Genomic DNA, 17576 nt, shown 5'->3' with positions numbered 1-17576 from the left:
GGGAATAGGGCAAGCGGGGAGAGGAACAATGGGGCGGGGGGAAGGGGAGGGATGTAGCTAGGGGGGTGAAGGGGAAGGAATGTAGCTGGGGTGGGGGGGAGGGAGGAATGTGGCTGGGGGGGTTGGGTGGAGAGGAATGGGACGTGGGCGTGAGGGGAATGGGGTCGAGGGGGGAGAATTGCTGGGAAGAGGGGGGGGATTGCTGGGGCTGGGGGCGAGGGAGGACTGCTGGGTCGGGGAGACTGCTGGGGCGGGGGGAGGGGGGATTCACGTTTAACCTCACTCCATATTTAAAGCAGAATGCACAACAGCTTTTAAAATAATGGATAAATATTTGAAAAAATAAAAATGCGAAAGATTGTGGAGAAAAGTCAGGGAGTAGGACTAATTATACAGCTCTGTCAAGGACAGACACAGGCATGATGGGCTGAATGGCCTCCGTTTGTGCTGGAAGATTAGATAATTTTGTTTGGGCTTTTTCCACAAAGACTGAGGGGATTCGGGCTGACCTGGCCGAGACTTAGATTTCAGAACAAGGTGAATAATAATTGGGCAATATGGCTTGTCGGCAGATGGTATTAAGTGGATAGAAATTCAAAATGATCAGAAATAGAACTTAAAATAGACATAGAAAAATATTTCTTCCCACAAGCTGGTTAGACTGTGACATTCTCAGTCACACACTGAGCCCATGAATTCTTCTAAAAAGATTAGATAGTTTCTTGAAAAAAAGCTTCATCAAAAGGGTACGGGGAAAGGGGAGTGGGATTAAACTGGGTGGGATATTAAAGTGTTTGGAGAGTGAGGGAGAAGTGTGAGATTAGATTGGGTGGGATATTAAAGTGTATGGAGAGTGAGCAGGAGAGTGGCATTCGACTGGGTGGGATATTGAAGTGTATGGGGCGTGAGGGAGAAGTGTGAGATTAGATTTGTCTGAATAGAGTAAAAGGTGTATAACAATGCTGATAAAACAGAGTTTCAGAGACTAGAACGCTGTCCACTATAATGAGTAAATCCACTATAGTTGATCAATAAGCAGGGTCGCAGTTTATTGACTAACTAGACAACTGGTATTTATATAGCTTCTTGAACGTAATGAAATGCCCCAAAGCGCTCCACAGGAGTATTTTGAGATTAAAAAATTGACACTGAGCAACATAAGGAGAAATTAGGGCAGGTGACCAAAAGCTTGGTCAAAGGAGTAGGTTATAAGCAGCGTCTTGAAGGAGGAAGGAAAGGGAGAGAAGCTGTAATGTCTGTAAGCTTGTAATGTTTGTAGCTCCACACTGTGGATGTAGACGTATTGTGTACTGCAACTGCAGAGTTAATAATAAACAGAACCAGGCTGTTCCGGAGGCTTCTGACAGAGCTGCTTGCCATGTTAGGAGCTGTGTGTGCTGTGCTCTGTGAATATATCACATTTGGCGATGAGATGGGATTTTTCGGATGATTTAAAGCTTAAATTTTGTTGGTGAAGGATTCAGCCAGCCGACAGAGAAACTTTGTTTCTGTCTTTGGAAAAAGCTACAAAAATCCGAAGTAAAATACAGCACACGGCGTGACCAGCTAGAGATTAAAATGGCAGGTGTAATGAGACATTTGGGTGAATATAGACACGACCGGGATCTTTTTAAAGCGTATATGGATTGGCTAGAAATGTATTTCACTGCAAATAACATAATCGAAGTTCCAGACAATGCAGTCCAGAATCGGGCTGTGTTGGAATGTAAGAGAGCGATCTTCTTATTGGAGGCAGGTTGTATGAAACGCTGGTAAATCTGCTTGTGCCTGACGAGCCAAAGGACACAACGCTTGGAGATTTTAATGAAGCTGGAGCAGCACTATAACCCCAAACACTGAGAAATTGCTGAAAGCTATTGTTTCGGGATTCGGAATCAAAAGGCTGATCAAAGTATCAGTGATTACATCGTGCATTAAAAAAGCTATTGATGCACTGTAATTTTGGAAACTTTCAAAACCGAGCATTACGGGATCGTTTTATTTGTGGGGTGAAAAATGATGCAATCAGAAGGAAGTTATTGACGACGGATGACTTGACTTTTGAGATTGCTTATCAGATAGAGAGGTCGATGGGCATGGCCGAACAATATTCCCGAGAATTAAATAATAATTACGGTCGTCAATCAACCGAGGTAAATCACCTGCAGGTTCAAATTAAAAGACGGCAGAGGCCCAAAGTCTCAGAAACTGAAAATTATAACAGAACATCGAAGTCGTGCTATCGATGCCTGGGACAACACAATGCTCAAAGTTGTCCATACGTGAAGGCAGAGTGTTTCTTCTGCAGAAAGACTGGGCATCTTGTGAAGGCATGCCTATTGAAGGGTAAATCAGCATTTAAAGCTATGAGTCCAGCGTTCAAAGCTATGAGTCGAAATCCCAAGAGACTACATAGCATGGAAGAACAACAACAGGACGAGGAGATGTTACAATTTCATATCATCAGGGGCACGAGGTTAACGGACAGCGATTCGGAAAGTATCAAAATCCAAATAGCTGTTGCGGGATTCAAGATACCAATGGAATTCGACACGGGTGCATCCGTGACTGTAGTACCGGAGTCGCTGTATCGTGACAAATTGCGTGATTTCCAACTGGAGATATCCAAGATAGAGCTGCGAGGCTACTAGGAAGAGAAAATTCCTGTGGTAGGTCATATCACTGTACCGGTGAAATATAAAGATCAATTTCAGAACTTGCCTCTAATAGTAGTGAAAGGAGAAAAGTCTGCCTTACTAGGAAGAAATTGGTTGAGATCACTGAAACATAGAAACATAGAAAATAGATGCAGAAGTAGGCCATTCAGCCCTTCGAGCCTCCACCGCCATTCAATAAGATCATGGCTGATCATTCCCTCAGTACCCCTTTCCTGTTTCTCTTCATACCCCTTGATCACTTTCACCATAAGGGCAATATCTAACTCCCGCTTGAATATATCCAATGAACTGGCATCAACAACTCTCTGCGGCAGGGAATTCCACAGGTTAACAATTCTCTGAGTGAAGAAGTTTCTCCTCATCTCAGTCCTAAATGGACTACCCCTTATCCTAAGACTATGTGCCCTGGTTCTGGACTTCCCCAACATCGGCAACATTCTTCCCGCATCGATCCTGTCCAGTCCCGTCAGAATCTTATACGTTTCTATGAGATCCCCTCTCATCCTTCTAAACTCCAGTGAATAAAGGCCCAGTTGATCCAGTCTCTCCTCATATGACAGCCCAGCCATCCCTGGAATCAGTCTGGTGAACCTTCACTGCACTCCCTCAGTCGCAAGAACATCCTTCCTCAGATTAGGAGACCAAAACTGAACACAATATTCCAGGTGCGGCCTCACCAAGGCCCTGTACAACTGCAGTAAGACCTCCCTGCCCCTATACTCAAATCCCTTAGCTATGAAGGCCAACATACCATTTGCCTTCTTCACCGCCTGGATTGGAGTGAGATTTTCTGTGTGGAAGCGAGATTTTCATCAACAGATGAGGTTATCAAGAAGTATCCGAAGGTGTTCTGTGAAACGGGCAGTCCGATCCAAGGCTTCAAGGTGAGTGTCAGGGTACAGAAGGAAGCTAGATCGGTTTACTACAAGCCACGTTCCGTACCATATGCACTCAAGGAGAAAGTTGAGCAAGAACTCAAAAGACAAGAGACTGGGAACATTATTTGTAAGATAGATCGATGTAATTGGGCTGCACCCATTGTTGTTGTTCCTAAGTCCGATGGTAAGATAAGATTGTGTGGTGATTATAAAGTAAACATAAACCAGGTTCTAGAGGGTAATGTCCCCAATACATTGCCGAATATAGAAGATTTGTTCACAACACTGACAGGTGGTCAGATCTTCTCAAAACTGGATCTTACGAATGCCTACTTACAGCTTGAACTAGATGAGGAGTCCAAGTCATGTTTGACTATAAATACTCATCTAGGCCTCTATCAATTTAATAGGCTACCATTTGGAGTGTCTTCCGCCCCTGCCATATTCCAAGGGGTGATGACCAGATTTTGCAAGGTATTGAAGGGGTAGTATGTTATTTGGATGACATACTAATTTCAGCACCAAATAGGCAAATTCATAATAACATATTGAATGAAGTACTCAAACGGCTAGAGAAGCAGAGTACGAGTGTCTGCTCGTAAGTGTGAGTTATTTCAAAACTCAGTGGAGTACTTAGGGTACAGAGTAGACAAAGATGGTTTACATGCGACCAAGGAAAAACTGGATGCAATCAGAAATGCATCCACTCCCAGGAGTGTCATTGAACTTCGTTCACTCTTGGGTCTTTTGAACTATTATGGGAAGTTCCTACCAAAGTTGGCTACAGTATTACATCCACTGAATGAAATTTTGAAAAAACAGGTTCATTGGAAGTGGTCAAAAGAATGCGATACAGCATTCAAGGAGTGTAAAAGCAAATTGGTAGAGAGTACCATGTTAGTTCACTATGACATATCTAAGAAGATTAAGCTAGCATGTGATGCCTCTCCGTATGGAGATGGGGCAGTGATCTCTCATGTATCATGTAGCGGGGAGGAGAGACCACTTGCTTTTGCTTCATGCACTCTCAGTGCCAGTGAGAGTAATTATGCGCAAATTAAAAGAGAAGCTTTGGCATTAATTTTTGGGGTCAAGAAGTTTCACAAATACTGTATGGTCGGAAGTTTACCATCGTTACGGACCATAAGCCCCTAACAGCAATCCTCCATCCAAAGTCCCCAGTTCCAACATTAGCTGCAGTCCGAATGCAGAGATGGGCTTTGATTTTGTCAGCATATACATATATTGAATATAGACAATCAGCTGATCACAGTAATGCTGATGCAATGTCTAGATTGCCTTCCCCATCAAAAGGTACACCCGACAGGGAAGAAGTGTTTTATTTTTCATACATTGATGAACTGCCAGTCACAGCTGAAGAGATTGGTAAAGCAACCAAACGTGACCCAGTGATGTCAAAGGTGTATGATTATATTGCAAATGGATGACCAAACCAGGTAACAGACAAAGATACACATCCATTCTTCATTCGTAGGAATGAATTATCAGTCGATAAAGATTGTATCATGTGGGGTGCAAGAGTGGTTATACCAAATAAATTCTGGTCCAAATTATTAGGAGACCTCCATGACCAGCACCTGGAAATGTGCTTGACCAAAAGTTTTGCACGCAGTTATTTATGTGGCCAGGTCTTGATAAAGATATCGAGTACATCGTGAGTCAGTATATGACACTGTAAGCAAGCAACCACCATCAGTACCATTACAGCCATGGAAATGGCCTCCCAGGTTGTGGCAAAGGCTATATATTGATTTTGCTGAGTTAGAAGGACAACAATTGTTCATTGTGACTGATAGCCATTCGAAGTGGGTTGAGGTGTTCCCAATGTGGAAAATAACAAGTAAAACATTGGACATTTTCCGAAGATTATTTTCTTCATTTGGCCTCACTGAAGAAACTGTTTCGGATAATGCACCACAATTTCATTCAGAAGAATTTGCACAATTCACGAGCAAAAATGGTGCGAAACATACCAAGGTTCCACCATACCATCCTACTTCGAATGGTGCAGCAGAGCGCACTGTACAAATTGTAAAACGTGCCCCCAAAAAACAAATGTTATATCCAAATCCAAGGAAACGACAGTTGTCACTGGATCACAAATTGGCTAATTTTTTGATTGCATATCAAAATACTCCTCATACAATACTGGGAGAACACCAGCAGAGTTGTTTCTCAAACGACAGCCACGAACCAGATTCTTGTTGTTAAAACCAAATTTGGCACAGTCCGTAGAAGAGACACAATTACGACAGAAAGAGAATCATGATAGAGGTAGAGTAAAAAGAGAGAAGTGTGAAATTAAACCAGAACGTGAGAGTGAAGAACCAACACTATAAATGGTTAAAGTGGTTACTAGGAAGAGTGGTGAAGATATGTGGTCCTCACACATATTTGGTAAAGATGTTTGATAATGGACAGGTTAGGTTTGTTCATATTGATCATATTTTACCTTCAGACATGGAAGGAGTTGAAGGTGGGAATGATTCAATTATTTCTGACTCATCAGATAGTTTTGATACACCAGTAGCAAATCCTAAATCCAATGTACTGGAAACAAATCCAGGAAAGAATCAGAATGAAAGGTTGAGTCCGAGTCAGGAAAACAAAGAGCCTGAATTCAAATGAAAAATCAAGGAAATTCCATGGAGGAAAACATTCCTCAGGATGAGCCTCGAATGAGTGCGAAATCGACATCATGTTTGGAAGATTCTGTTCGAGAGCGAAGGTATCCTTTTCGAAACAGAAAAGAAATAATAAAGTTAAATTTGTAAACATGGAAAAAAAAGTCTATATCCTGTGTTATGTATAAAAATAAAAGTTATGTCTGATGTTTGTTAAAATAACTTCTTCATTAAGGAGGGAGAAGTGTCGTGTCTGGAAGCTTGTAATGTTTGTAGCTCCACACTGTGGATGTGGACGTATTGTGTACTGCAACTGCAGAGTTAATAATAAACAGAACCAGGCTGTTCCGGAGGCTTCCGATAGAGCTGCCTGCCATGTTAGGAGCTATGTGTGCTGTGCTCTGTGAATATATCACAGAGGCGAAGAGGTTTAAGCGTGGGAGTTCCAGAGCTTAGGGCCTCAGCATCTAAAGTCACGGCTATTCACTAGTGGAGCGATTATAATCAGGGATGTTCAGGAGGGCAGAATTAGAGAACATAAACTCCAGGTTGTCAGATTAAGCACCATCAGTGATCCAGCAGTGGGATATTAGGGCCCAAATTTGGCCAGGCGTTGCTCTGTTTTATTTTTGGAGCAAATTGATTTTTCTGGAGTATCTTAAATATCCCCATTTTGCACAGTTTGCGCCAGTGTAAGTGAGTTAGTTAGGATATTTTTGGTTTAGTTTAGTTTTGTTCAAAAAGGGGCGTTATCAGCCACCTACACCCATTTTGGCCATTTAAGCCAGTTTGGACAGCTAATAGTTGCTCCAAACTAACTTAGGCCAGCGTATGTGGCCACTTGTGACCGCACAAAAAACCCTTGCGGAGAGTTAAGAATCAGCGCAGGTAGGTACTTAATGATTTGACTAAAGAATGTGAATAGGATCAAAAGTTATACAGGACTGATAAACTTAGCAAAGTTAATTTACTATACACAGAAGCATTCATGGAAGCTTAAACTACAAAAATAAAAGAAGTAGAGACAAAACATATTTACATAATTTTTTCAAAATATCCAAATAAAAAAATAGAAGTACCTCCTGCTCGTAGGAAAATATTTTCATCAACAGGGTTAAGGAAAGTATTGAGTAAGCTCATTAAAATTACTGGCTACACAGTTATCACACCCTCCCACCGCCCCACCCATCAAAACTCTCCTCCTTCACTCCCTCCCCGCACCAACCTGTTTCTTGTAGCCCTCAGCGCGGGAAGGCAGCCGGCCGGCCTGTGCGGCAGGCCACTCGGCCCGGGATAGGGGCAGGACACGTTGGATCCGACGCTGTAGGTACGCATCATCATAATCATGGGAGGAGCTACTGCGCATGCGGACAGCTGCCAGCACTCTTAAGCGCAGAGCCCTAGCTCCGCACCCCAATGGACTCGCTACCCCACGCCAAGCCCCAGGAGAGTCGGCAGAGGGGCCAGAATCCGGGGACATATTTTTGCCGCCATTTGGATCGTAGGAAGTCAGCACATCTCATGTGAGTGCGCCGAAAAAACGGGTGGGCCAAATTTGGGCCCTCCCCGAATGTTAGACCCCAGCAGGAATTGACACCTCCCAATCTTGCCTGCAGATCTGCACTGAGACTCACTTGTAAAGATCAGGCTGCGGCTGTTCACATTCAATTGTAGCATTCAAGGTGTTCATTTCCGCCTCAGTTCGCAAAGTTTTCGTATCTTGAACGGCTTGGTATGTCTGAAGGAAGGCAAGTGCATCTGTAAACATCTGCTCTCACATTCAAACTCTGAGGCACGAGTCTCGTCCAGCACTGTCCTTAACTATGTTGCTGCACAGTGTAACATTCAGTCACTTGCTCAACACTTGGGTAATCAGCTGAACACAACACAAACTGCGTGATATCTTCATATGGAAACAGTGAAAGGTGTCTTTAAAAAGTTACCTTGATGTCAAATGGTTTAAATGATACATGATCAGAATGCAAATCCAGGGTCCTTTGTATAAAATATTACTAATTGCACACTAGTTAACATAGAAACATAGAAACACAGAAAATAGGTGCAGGAGTAGGCCATTCGGCCCTTCGAGCCTGCACCGCCATTCAATAAGATCATGGCTGATCATTCCCTCAGTACCCCTTTCCTGCTTTCTCTCCATACCCCTTGATCCCCTCAGCCGTAAGGGCCATATCTAACTCCCTTTTGAATATATCCAATGAACTGGCATCAACAACTCTCTGCGGCAGGTTAACAACTTTCTGAGTGAAGAAGTTTCTCCTCATCTCAGTCCCAAATGGACTACTCCTTATCCTAAGACTGTGTCCCCTGGTTCTGGACTTTTCCAACATTAGGAACATTCTTCCCGCATCTAACCTGTCCAGTCCCGTCAGAATCTTATACGTTTCTATGAGATCCCCTCTCATCCTTCGAAACTCCAGTGAATAAAGGCCTAGTTGATCCAGTCTCTCCTCATATGACAGTCCAGCCATCCCTGGAATCAGTTTGGTGAACCTTCGCTGCACTCCCTCAATAGCAAGAACGTCCTTCCTCAGATTAGGAGACCAAAACTGAACACAATATTCCAGGTGAGGCCTCACTAAGGCCCTGTACAACTGTAGTAAGACCTCCCTGCTCCTGTACTCAAATCCCCTAGCCATGAAGGCCAACATACCATTTCCCTTCTTCACCACCTGCTGTACATGCATGCCAACTTTCAATGACTGATGAACCATGACACCCACGTCTCGTTGCACCTCCCTTTTTCTTAAACTGCCGCCATTCAGATAATATTCTGCCTTCGTGTTTTTGCCCCCAAAATAGATAACCACACATTTATCCACATTATACTGCATCTGCCATGCATTTGCCCACTCACCTCACCTAACCTGTCCAAGTCACCCTGCAGCCTCTTAGCGTCCTCCTCACATCTCACACCGCCACCCAGTTTAGTGTCATCTGCAAACTTGGAGACATTACACTCAATTCTTTCATCTAAATTGTTAATGTATACTGTAAAGAGCTAGGGTCACAGCACTGAACCCTTCGGCACTTCACTAGTCACTGCCTGCCATTCTGAAAAGGACCCGTTTATCCCGACTCTCTGCTTCCTGTCTGCCAACCAGTTCTCTATCCACGTCAGTACATTACCCCCAATAACATGCGCTTTGATTTTGCACACCAATCTCTTGTGTGGGACCTTGTCAAAAGCCTATTGAAAGTCCAAATACACTACATCCACTGGTTCTTCCTTGTCCAGTCTGCTAGTTACATCCTCAAAAAATTCCAGAAGATTTATCAAGCATGATTTCCATTTCATAAATCCATGCTGACTTGGACCGATCCTGTCACTGCTTTCCAAATGCGTCGCTATTTCATCCTTAATGATTGATTCCAACATTTTCCCCACTACTGATGTCAGGCTAACCGGTCTATAATTACCTGTTTTCTCTCTCCCTTCTTTTTTAAAAAGTGGCGTTACATGAGCTAACCTCCAGTCCATAGGAACTGATCCAGAGTCGATAGTGTTGTGTATCTGTAAAGCATGTACTCCCATGTTCCGCCACCAGGGAGCTCATCCCCTGAAGTCCCAAGGGATCCCAGCATCCCTTGGGAGCACTGTACATAAGCCGGCCCCCAAGGCCTGTTCCTCACTTTGGAGTGTCTTATTAAAGACTGAGCTCACTGTTACTTTAACCTCCCTGTGTGCAGTCTCATCTGTGTTCGGAACACAACAACTGGCAATGAGAATACGAATCCAACGCAAAGATGCAGCAAACTGTGGGCATCCTGGAGAAGTTCTCGGAGGGTGAGGACTGGGAAGCCTATGTTGAACGGCTAGACCAGTACTTTGTAGCCAACGAGCTGGACGGAGAAGGAAGCGCTGCAAAAAGGAGAGTGGTCCTCCTCACAGTCTGCGGGGCACCGACCTACAGCCTCAGGAAGAATCTTCTGGCTCCGGTGAAACCCACAGATAAGTCGTATGAGGAGCTGTGTACACTGGTTCGGGGGAAACTTAACCTGAGGGAGAGTGTGCTGATGGCGAGGTATCAGTTCTACACGTGCCAGCGATCTGAAGGTCGGGAAGTGGCGAGCTACGTCGTCGAGCTCAGGCGACTTGCAGGACAATGTGAGTTTGATGGCAACCTGGAGCAAATGCTCAGAGACTTTTTTGTACTGGGCATTGGCCACGAGACCATCCTACGAAAACTTTTGACTGTAGAGACACCGACCCTCAGTAAGGCCATTGCGATAGCACAGGCGTTTATGTTCACCAGTGATAACACCAAACAAATCTCTCAGCACACAAGTGCAAGCAATGTTCATAAATTAACTGGAACTGTGTATGCGAGCAGAAATGTACAGGGCAGAACCCACGAGTCTGCAACTGTCAGCAGGCCTCAGATGACCCAGATAACTCAGAGTCCCCAACAAAGGATGAATGCAAGCCAATTCACACCACATTGGCGTTGTGGAGGCTTCCAATCAGCCTATTCATGCCGCTTCAAAGGGTATGTTTGCAAGAGCCGTGGAACAATGGGGCACCTCCAACGAGCTTGCAAACGAGCTGCAAGCTCTGTAAAACCTGCTAACCACCAATTGGCAGAGGAAGATTGGTCCATGGTGGATCAAAGCAATTTCGATCCTCAGAGAGAGGAGGCAGATGCTGAAGTACATGGGGTGCACACATTTTCGACGAAATGTGCACCGATAATGCTAAAGGTAAAATTGAATGGCTTAACTGTCGCCATGGAACTGGACACTGGCGCTAGCCAATCCATCATGAGTAAAAAGATGTTTGAGAGACTGTGGTGCAACAAGGCATTCAGACCAGCCCTGAGCCCCATCACTGTCCTGGGCAGCGCCATGGTCGAGGTCACTTACGAGGCATAGTGCAAGAACTGCCACTCTGGATTGTTCCGGGCGATGACCCCACACTGCTTGGAAGGAGCTGGCTGGGCAAAATCCGCTGGAACTGGGATGACATCCGAGCGCTATCACGTGTTGATGAGGCCTTATGTACCCAGGTTGTTAACAAATTTCCTTCCCTTTTTGAGCCAGGCATTGGAAACTTTTCCGGGGCGAAGGTGCGGATCCACTTGGTCCCAGAGGCACGACCCATTCACTGCAAGGCGCGAGCGGTACCTCACATGATGAGAGAGAGAGTGGAAATTGAGCTGGACAGGCTGCAACACGAGGGCATCATCTCCCCAGTGGAATTCAGTGAGTGGGCCAGCCCGATTGTTCCAGTACTCAAAAGTGATGGCACGGTCAGGAGTTGCGGCGATTATAAAGTAACAATTAATCGTTTTTCTCGCTACAGGGCCAATACCCGCTACCTAAGGCAGACGACCTATTTGCGATGCTAGCAGGAGGCAAGACATTCACCAAGCTCGACCTAACTTCGGCCTACATGACGCAGGAGCTGGAGGAGTCTTCGAAGGGCCTCACCTGCATCAACACGCACAAGGGACTGTTCATCTACAACAGATGCCCGATTGGAATTCGGTCAGCTGCAGCAATCTTCCCGAGAAACATGGAGAGCCTACTCAAGTCGGTACCACACACGGTGGTCTTTCAGGACGACATATTGGTCACGGGGTTGGAAACTGCCGAGCACCTCCAAAACCTGGAGGAGGTCCTCCAGCGACTGGATCGCGTAGGGCTGCAGCTGAAGAGGTCGAAATGCGTCTTCATGGCAACAGAAGTGGAGTTTTTGGGGAGAAAGATCGCGGCGGATGGCATTCAGCCCACAGATGCCAAGACACAGAGGCTATCAGGAATACGCCCAGGCCACAGAACGTCATGGAGCTTCGGTCATTCCTGGGACTCCTCAACTATTTTGGTAACTTCCTACCGGGGTTAAGCACCCTTTTAGAGCCCCTACATGTGTCAAAGGTGAGAATTGGGTATGGGGAAAAAAACAAGTAATTGCCTTTGAGAAAGCCAGAAACATTTTATGCTCCAACAAGCTGCTTGTATTGTATAACCAGTGTAAAAGACTTGTGCTAGCATGTGACGTGTCGTCATACGGAGTCGGGAGTGTATTACAACAAGCTAACATTGCGGGGAAGTTGCAACCTGTCGCCTATGCTTCCAGGAGCTTGTCTAAGGCCGAGAGGGCCTACAGCATGATTGAGAAAGAGGCATTAGCATGTGTGTTCGGGGTAAAGAAAATGCATCAGTACCTGTTTGGCCTCAAATTTGAGCTGGACACCGATCACAAGCCCCTCACATCCCTGTTCACTGAAAACAAGGGGATAAATACTAATGCCTCAGCCCGCATACAAAGGTGGGCACTCGCACTATCAGCATATAACTCTACATCCGTCACAGGCCAGGCACCGAGAACTGTGCAGATGCTCTCAGTTGGCTACCATTGCCCACCACGGGGGTGGAAATGGCGCAGCCTGCAAACTTGTTGATGGTGGCGCAGCCCGCAGACTTGTTGATGGTCATGGAAGCGTTTGAAAATGATAAATCACCTGTCACGGCCCGCCAGATCAGGACTTGGACCAGCCAAGATCCTCTGCTGTCCCGAGTAAAAAACTGTGTACTGCATGGGAGCTGGGCCAGCATCCCCGTTGAAATGCAAGAGCCAATCAAGCCATTTCCAGTGGCGAAAGGACGAGCATGTTGTGGGGTAACCGCGTAGTGCTATCAAAAAAGGGCAGGGAGACGTTCATCTCAGATCTCCACAGCACACACCCGAGTATAATAATGATGAAAGCAATAGCCAGATCCCATGTGTGGTGGCCCAGTATCGACTCTGACTTAGAGCCCTGTGTATGGCAATGCAGCGAATGTGCTCAGTTGAGCAACGCGCCCAGAGAGGCACCACTAAGTCTGTGGTCCTGGCCCTCCAGACCATGGTCGAGGATCCATGTCGACTATGCGGGCCCGTTTCTCGGTAAAATGCTCCTGGTGGTGGTGGATGCTTTTTCAAAATGGATTGAATGTGAAATAATGTCGGGAAGCACCGGCACCGCCACCATTGAAAGCCTGAGGGCCATGTTTGCCACCCACGGCCTGCCTGACATACTGGTCAGTGACAATGGGCCATGTTTCATCAGTGCCGAATTTAAAGAATTCATGATCCGCAATGGGATCAAACATGTCACCTCGGCCACATTTAAACCAGCCTCCAATGGGCAGGCAGAGCGGACAGTACAAACCATCAAACAGAGCCTTAAAAGAGTCTCAGAAGGCTCACTCAAAACCCGCCTGTCCCGAGTACTGCTCAGCTACCGCGCGAGACCCCACTCGCTCACAGGGGTGCCCCCGGCTGAACTACTCATGAAAAGGACACTTAAAACCAGACTCTCGCTGGTTCACCCGAACTTGCATGATCAGGTAGAGAGCAGGCAGCAACAAAATGTAAATGATGGTCGCGCCACTGTGTCATGGGAAATTGATCTGAATGACCCTGTGTATGTGCTAAACTATGGACATGGTCCCAAGTGGATCGCGGGCATGGTGATAGCTAAAGAAGGGAGTAGATTGTTTGTAGTCAAACTAGACAATGGACAAATTTGCAAAAAGCACCTGGACGAAATGAGGCTGCGGTTCACAGACTGCCCTGAACAACCCACAGCAGACACCACCTTTTTCGAGCCCACAACACACACCCAAAGGATCAACGACACCACGCCGGACCAGGAAATCGAACCCATCACGCCCAACAGCCCAGCAAGGCCAGGCTCACCTAGCAGCCCTGCAGGGGCAACAACACACCAGCCCAGCGAGGGCACAGCCAACACACCAGAACAGACATTTGTACCGAGGCGGTCGACCAGGGAAAGAAAGGCTCCCGACCGCCTCACCTTGTAAATAGTTTTCACTTTGACTTTGGGGGGGCGGGGGGAGTGATGTTGTGGATCTGTAAAGCATGTACTCCCATGTTCCATCACCAGGGAACTCATCCCCTGAATCCCAAGGGATCCCAGCATCCCTTGGGAGCACTGTATATAAGCCGGTCCCTAAGGCCTGTCCCTCACTCTGGAGTGTCTTATTAAAGACTGAGGTCACTGTTACTTTAATCTCCCTGTGTGCAGCCTCATTTGTGTTAGGAACACAATAGAAAGACTATTGGAAAATGACCACCAATGCATCCACTATTTCTAGGGCCACTTCCCTAAGTACTCTGGGATGCAGACCTTCAGGCCCCGGGGAGTTATCGGCCTTCAATCCCATCAATTTCCCTAACACAATTTCCCACCTAATAAGGATATCCTTCAGTTCCTCCTTCTCACTAGACCCACTGTCCCCTAGTACATTCGGAAGGTTATTTGTGTCTTCCTTCGTGAAGACAGAACCAAAGTATTTGTTCAATGGGTCTGCCATTTCTTTGTTCCTCATTATAAATTCGCCTGAATTCGACTGCAAGGGACCTACGTTTATCTTCACTAATCTTTTTCTCTTCACATATCTATAGAAGCTTTTGCTGACAGTTTTTATGTTCCCTGCAAGCTTCCTCTCATACTCTATTTTCCCCCTCTTAATTTAACCCTTAGTCCCCCTGTGTTGAATTCTAAATTTCTCCCAGTCCTCAGGTTTGTTGCTTTTTCTAGCCAATTTATATGCCTTTTCCTTGGATTTAACACTATCCTTAATTTCCCTTGTTAACCACGGTTGAGTCACCTTCTCCGTTTTATTTTTACTCCAGACAGGGATATACAGTTGCTGAAGTTCATCCATGTGATCTTTAAATGTTTGCCATTGCTTATCCACCGTCAACCCTTTAACTATCTTTTGCCAGTCGATTCTAGCCAATTCACACCTCATACCGTCGATGTTACTTTTCCTTAAGTTCAGGACCCTAGTTTCCGAATTAACTGTGTCACTCTCCATCTTAATAAAGAATTCTACCATATTATGGTCACTCTTCCCCAAGGGGCCTCGCACAACAAGATTGCTAATTAGTCCCTTCTCCTTACACATCACCCAATCTAGGATGGCCAGCTCTCTCGTTGGTTCCTCAACATATTGGTCTCGAAAACCATCCCGAATACACTCCAGGAAATCCTCCTCCACCGTACTGATACCAGTTTGGTTAGCCCAATCAATATGTAGATTAAAGTCGCCCATGATAACTGCTGAATCTTTATTGCACACATCCCTTATTTCACATCTCTCAACATTACTAATGTGAAACTTTAATGGTCAACATCAGAAAAACTTAGCCCAAAACCACATTTTCTGCTCTTAAACCAGCAGAATGTCAGATAGTCTGAGCACTGAAATGGGACGGAGAATGAGCCAAAGTCATACATCAGTGATCATAAGAAGCAATAAAATGCCGTAGTTTGAAATCCAGCAGTCCAAATTCAGCAAGTTCCTTATTCGCTTCACTGAACATTAACAAAGCTGAGGCAAATACTTCTGCAGAAAACAACTTGAAATTTTCATTACCAAAAAAAAGGTTATTTGAAAGTACAGGTTTTAATCAGAGGTTTGAGACAAGTAGATATAGTGTTAAGTTTTAGTATTATGGCACTCATTCAAAATATGACAGAAGGTAACACTACCGCCAGGCTCCAGGAGGTAATATTTACTAACTGAGAATGGGCTGATACACATATGCTTGTGTATGTTTTATGTGCAGTTCCTCCCTGCCTGTACAATGAACGAAATAATGAAAAATTGCTGCTGAACAATCTCAGCTGTTTTTGAGGAGCACAGATGCCAATAAGCAAGGATTGAGAGCAGAGAGGCTGAGTCGAGTCTCCTCTCTCTCGTAGCATGAGCCTTTTGCTCTTGCTTACTCGCGTGTGCAAGTGGCAAGTGTGGACAGGATTAGGCTCAACTGTGACGCTCCCACAGTTGAGCCTAATCCTGCTCTGTCTTCATATTTTTTAAGCATTACTCTGCACAGATCAGACAGCAGGGAGGTGGACAACAGCCAAGTGACTAATATTAAAAGAGTGGATTTTAAATATTGAAATGGGAGACACATTTCAGGCACAGCAGGAATGTGGCTGCTCGGTCTGTTACCTTGGTACTTGACTCGCCGTCCAGGCTAGCTGTGGTAACAAAACATGTTCCATCCTCACTGCTCGAAGACAAGAAGACCATGTCACAGGGAAACGTTTCATTCTCCCTGGTCATCACAATGTCTCCAACCTGCAGGAATATCACAAACATTATAAAAAGCAACAGCCCCTCAACCTCCGCTCCCTTTAACCCGCTCGCCCCACCCCAACCCCCCTTGTTTTAACCCCCTCGTCCCCTCTAACCCCCCCCCTCACTCTAACCTGCCCCCTCTAACCACCCGCCCAACCACTGCAGATTTCTCACATTTACTTACCTGCAGTTTTCTGCTCTGTTTTTGAACCACTTTGCTGTCCTGGATGACGTGAACAGGACATTTATTCACTGCGTTATCTGCTTTATGCCGAAGCCAATCCTCATAACCCTGCAGATGGACAGTGAGCAGCATTTGTTATAGAGCAAACATCACTGACTGAATCACTGCAACAACACAATCTCTCAGTACCCTGTGTAAAGCCCAGAATTTGAACTTGGATTATTAACTGATCAAATCAGAATATAGTCAGGCAACGGTAGCATAGTGGTTATGGGTCCAAATTTGCCCGGAAGTTGCTACGGTTTTTTTGAAGCAACTTGATTTTTTTTTGGAGTATCTTAAAAATTGCAATTCTGTCCATTTAATTTGCTCCAGTGTGAGTTAGTTAGATTTTTTTTAGTTTTGTTTTTTTTCCAAAAGGGGGCGTTAACAGCCACTTATGCCTGCTTTGGCCATTTAAGCACGTTTAGACAGCTAAAAGTTACTCCAAACTAACTTAGGCCAGTGTGGCCGAAAAACTTGCGGTGAGCTAAGAAATCAGCGCAGGTAAGTACATTTAAAGCACCAAGCACGAAACAAAGCATAAAAATAAGCATTCAATAATAAAAAATACAAGGAAGCTGAGAAGTCCTGCACCTAGCACCAAGACTGACAAAGCAGTAAACAACTAGATTAAAAATGGATTGGTAAACTAGCAAATACATTATAGCAAGTCTTGTAAATGAGTTTCAGCCAAACTACTTTACAGAATTCCTTTTGAAAGCAGAAGAAGAGTAAACTTGAATGTAAATCAACCAACAATTTAGGACCACATAATCAACAAACAAACACAAAATAGAAGTCCGACCTTCAGCAAAGCTTTACTGCAGAAAAACACTAGCAGCTGGTCGCCGATGAGGGGGCTAGGGGCGGTAAGACGCACACCGGGAGGCTAGGCTCAACGCAGCATCGGTAAAGCGGGGCGGGTGGGGGGGGGGGGTAAAGGCTGAACGCGGCAGGGAAAGCCGATGAGGGAACCCATTCGGCCAGGGCTAGGGGCGGCGTGCTTCGGGCCCCTCCCACACAGCCTGCA

At 45.4% G+C, this 17576-nt stretch overlaps 1 protein-coding gene across 3 annotated transcripts in view; it reads right to left on the bottom strand.

The window, feature by feature from the left end:
• atp11a (ATPase phospholipid transporting 11A) overlaps positions 1-17576 on the bottom strand; it is a 302794-nt gene that overhangs the window by 196763 nt on the left and 88455 nt on the right. For all 3 annotated transcript variants that reach the window (XM_070891812.1, XM_070891813.1, XM_070891815.1), the window contains exons 5-7: positions 16505-16612; positions 16192-16320; positions 7836-7939 (exon numbers count right to left, since the gene is read on the bottom strand). In XM_070891812.1, the coding sequence (XP_070747913.1) occupies positions 7836-7939; positions 16192-16320; positions 16505-16612 (341 nt within the window). The remainder of the gene's footprint in view (positions 1-7835; positions 7940-16191; positions 16321-16504; positions 16613-17576) is intronic.

Source organism: Pristiophorus japonicus, chromosome 10 (genome assembly GCF_044704955.1).
Source record: "Pristiophorus japonicus isolate sPriJap1 chromosome 10, sPriJap1.hap1, whole genome shotgun sequence".
Lineage (NCBI taxonomy): Eukaryota > Metazoa > Chordata > Chondrichthyes > Pristiophoridae > Pristiophorus > Pristiophorus japonicus.
Note: the sequence above shows the minus strand (reverse complement) of the source record. Positions and strands in the feature narration are given on the sequence as shown.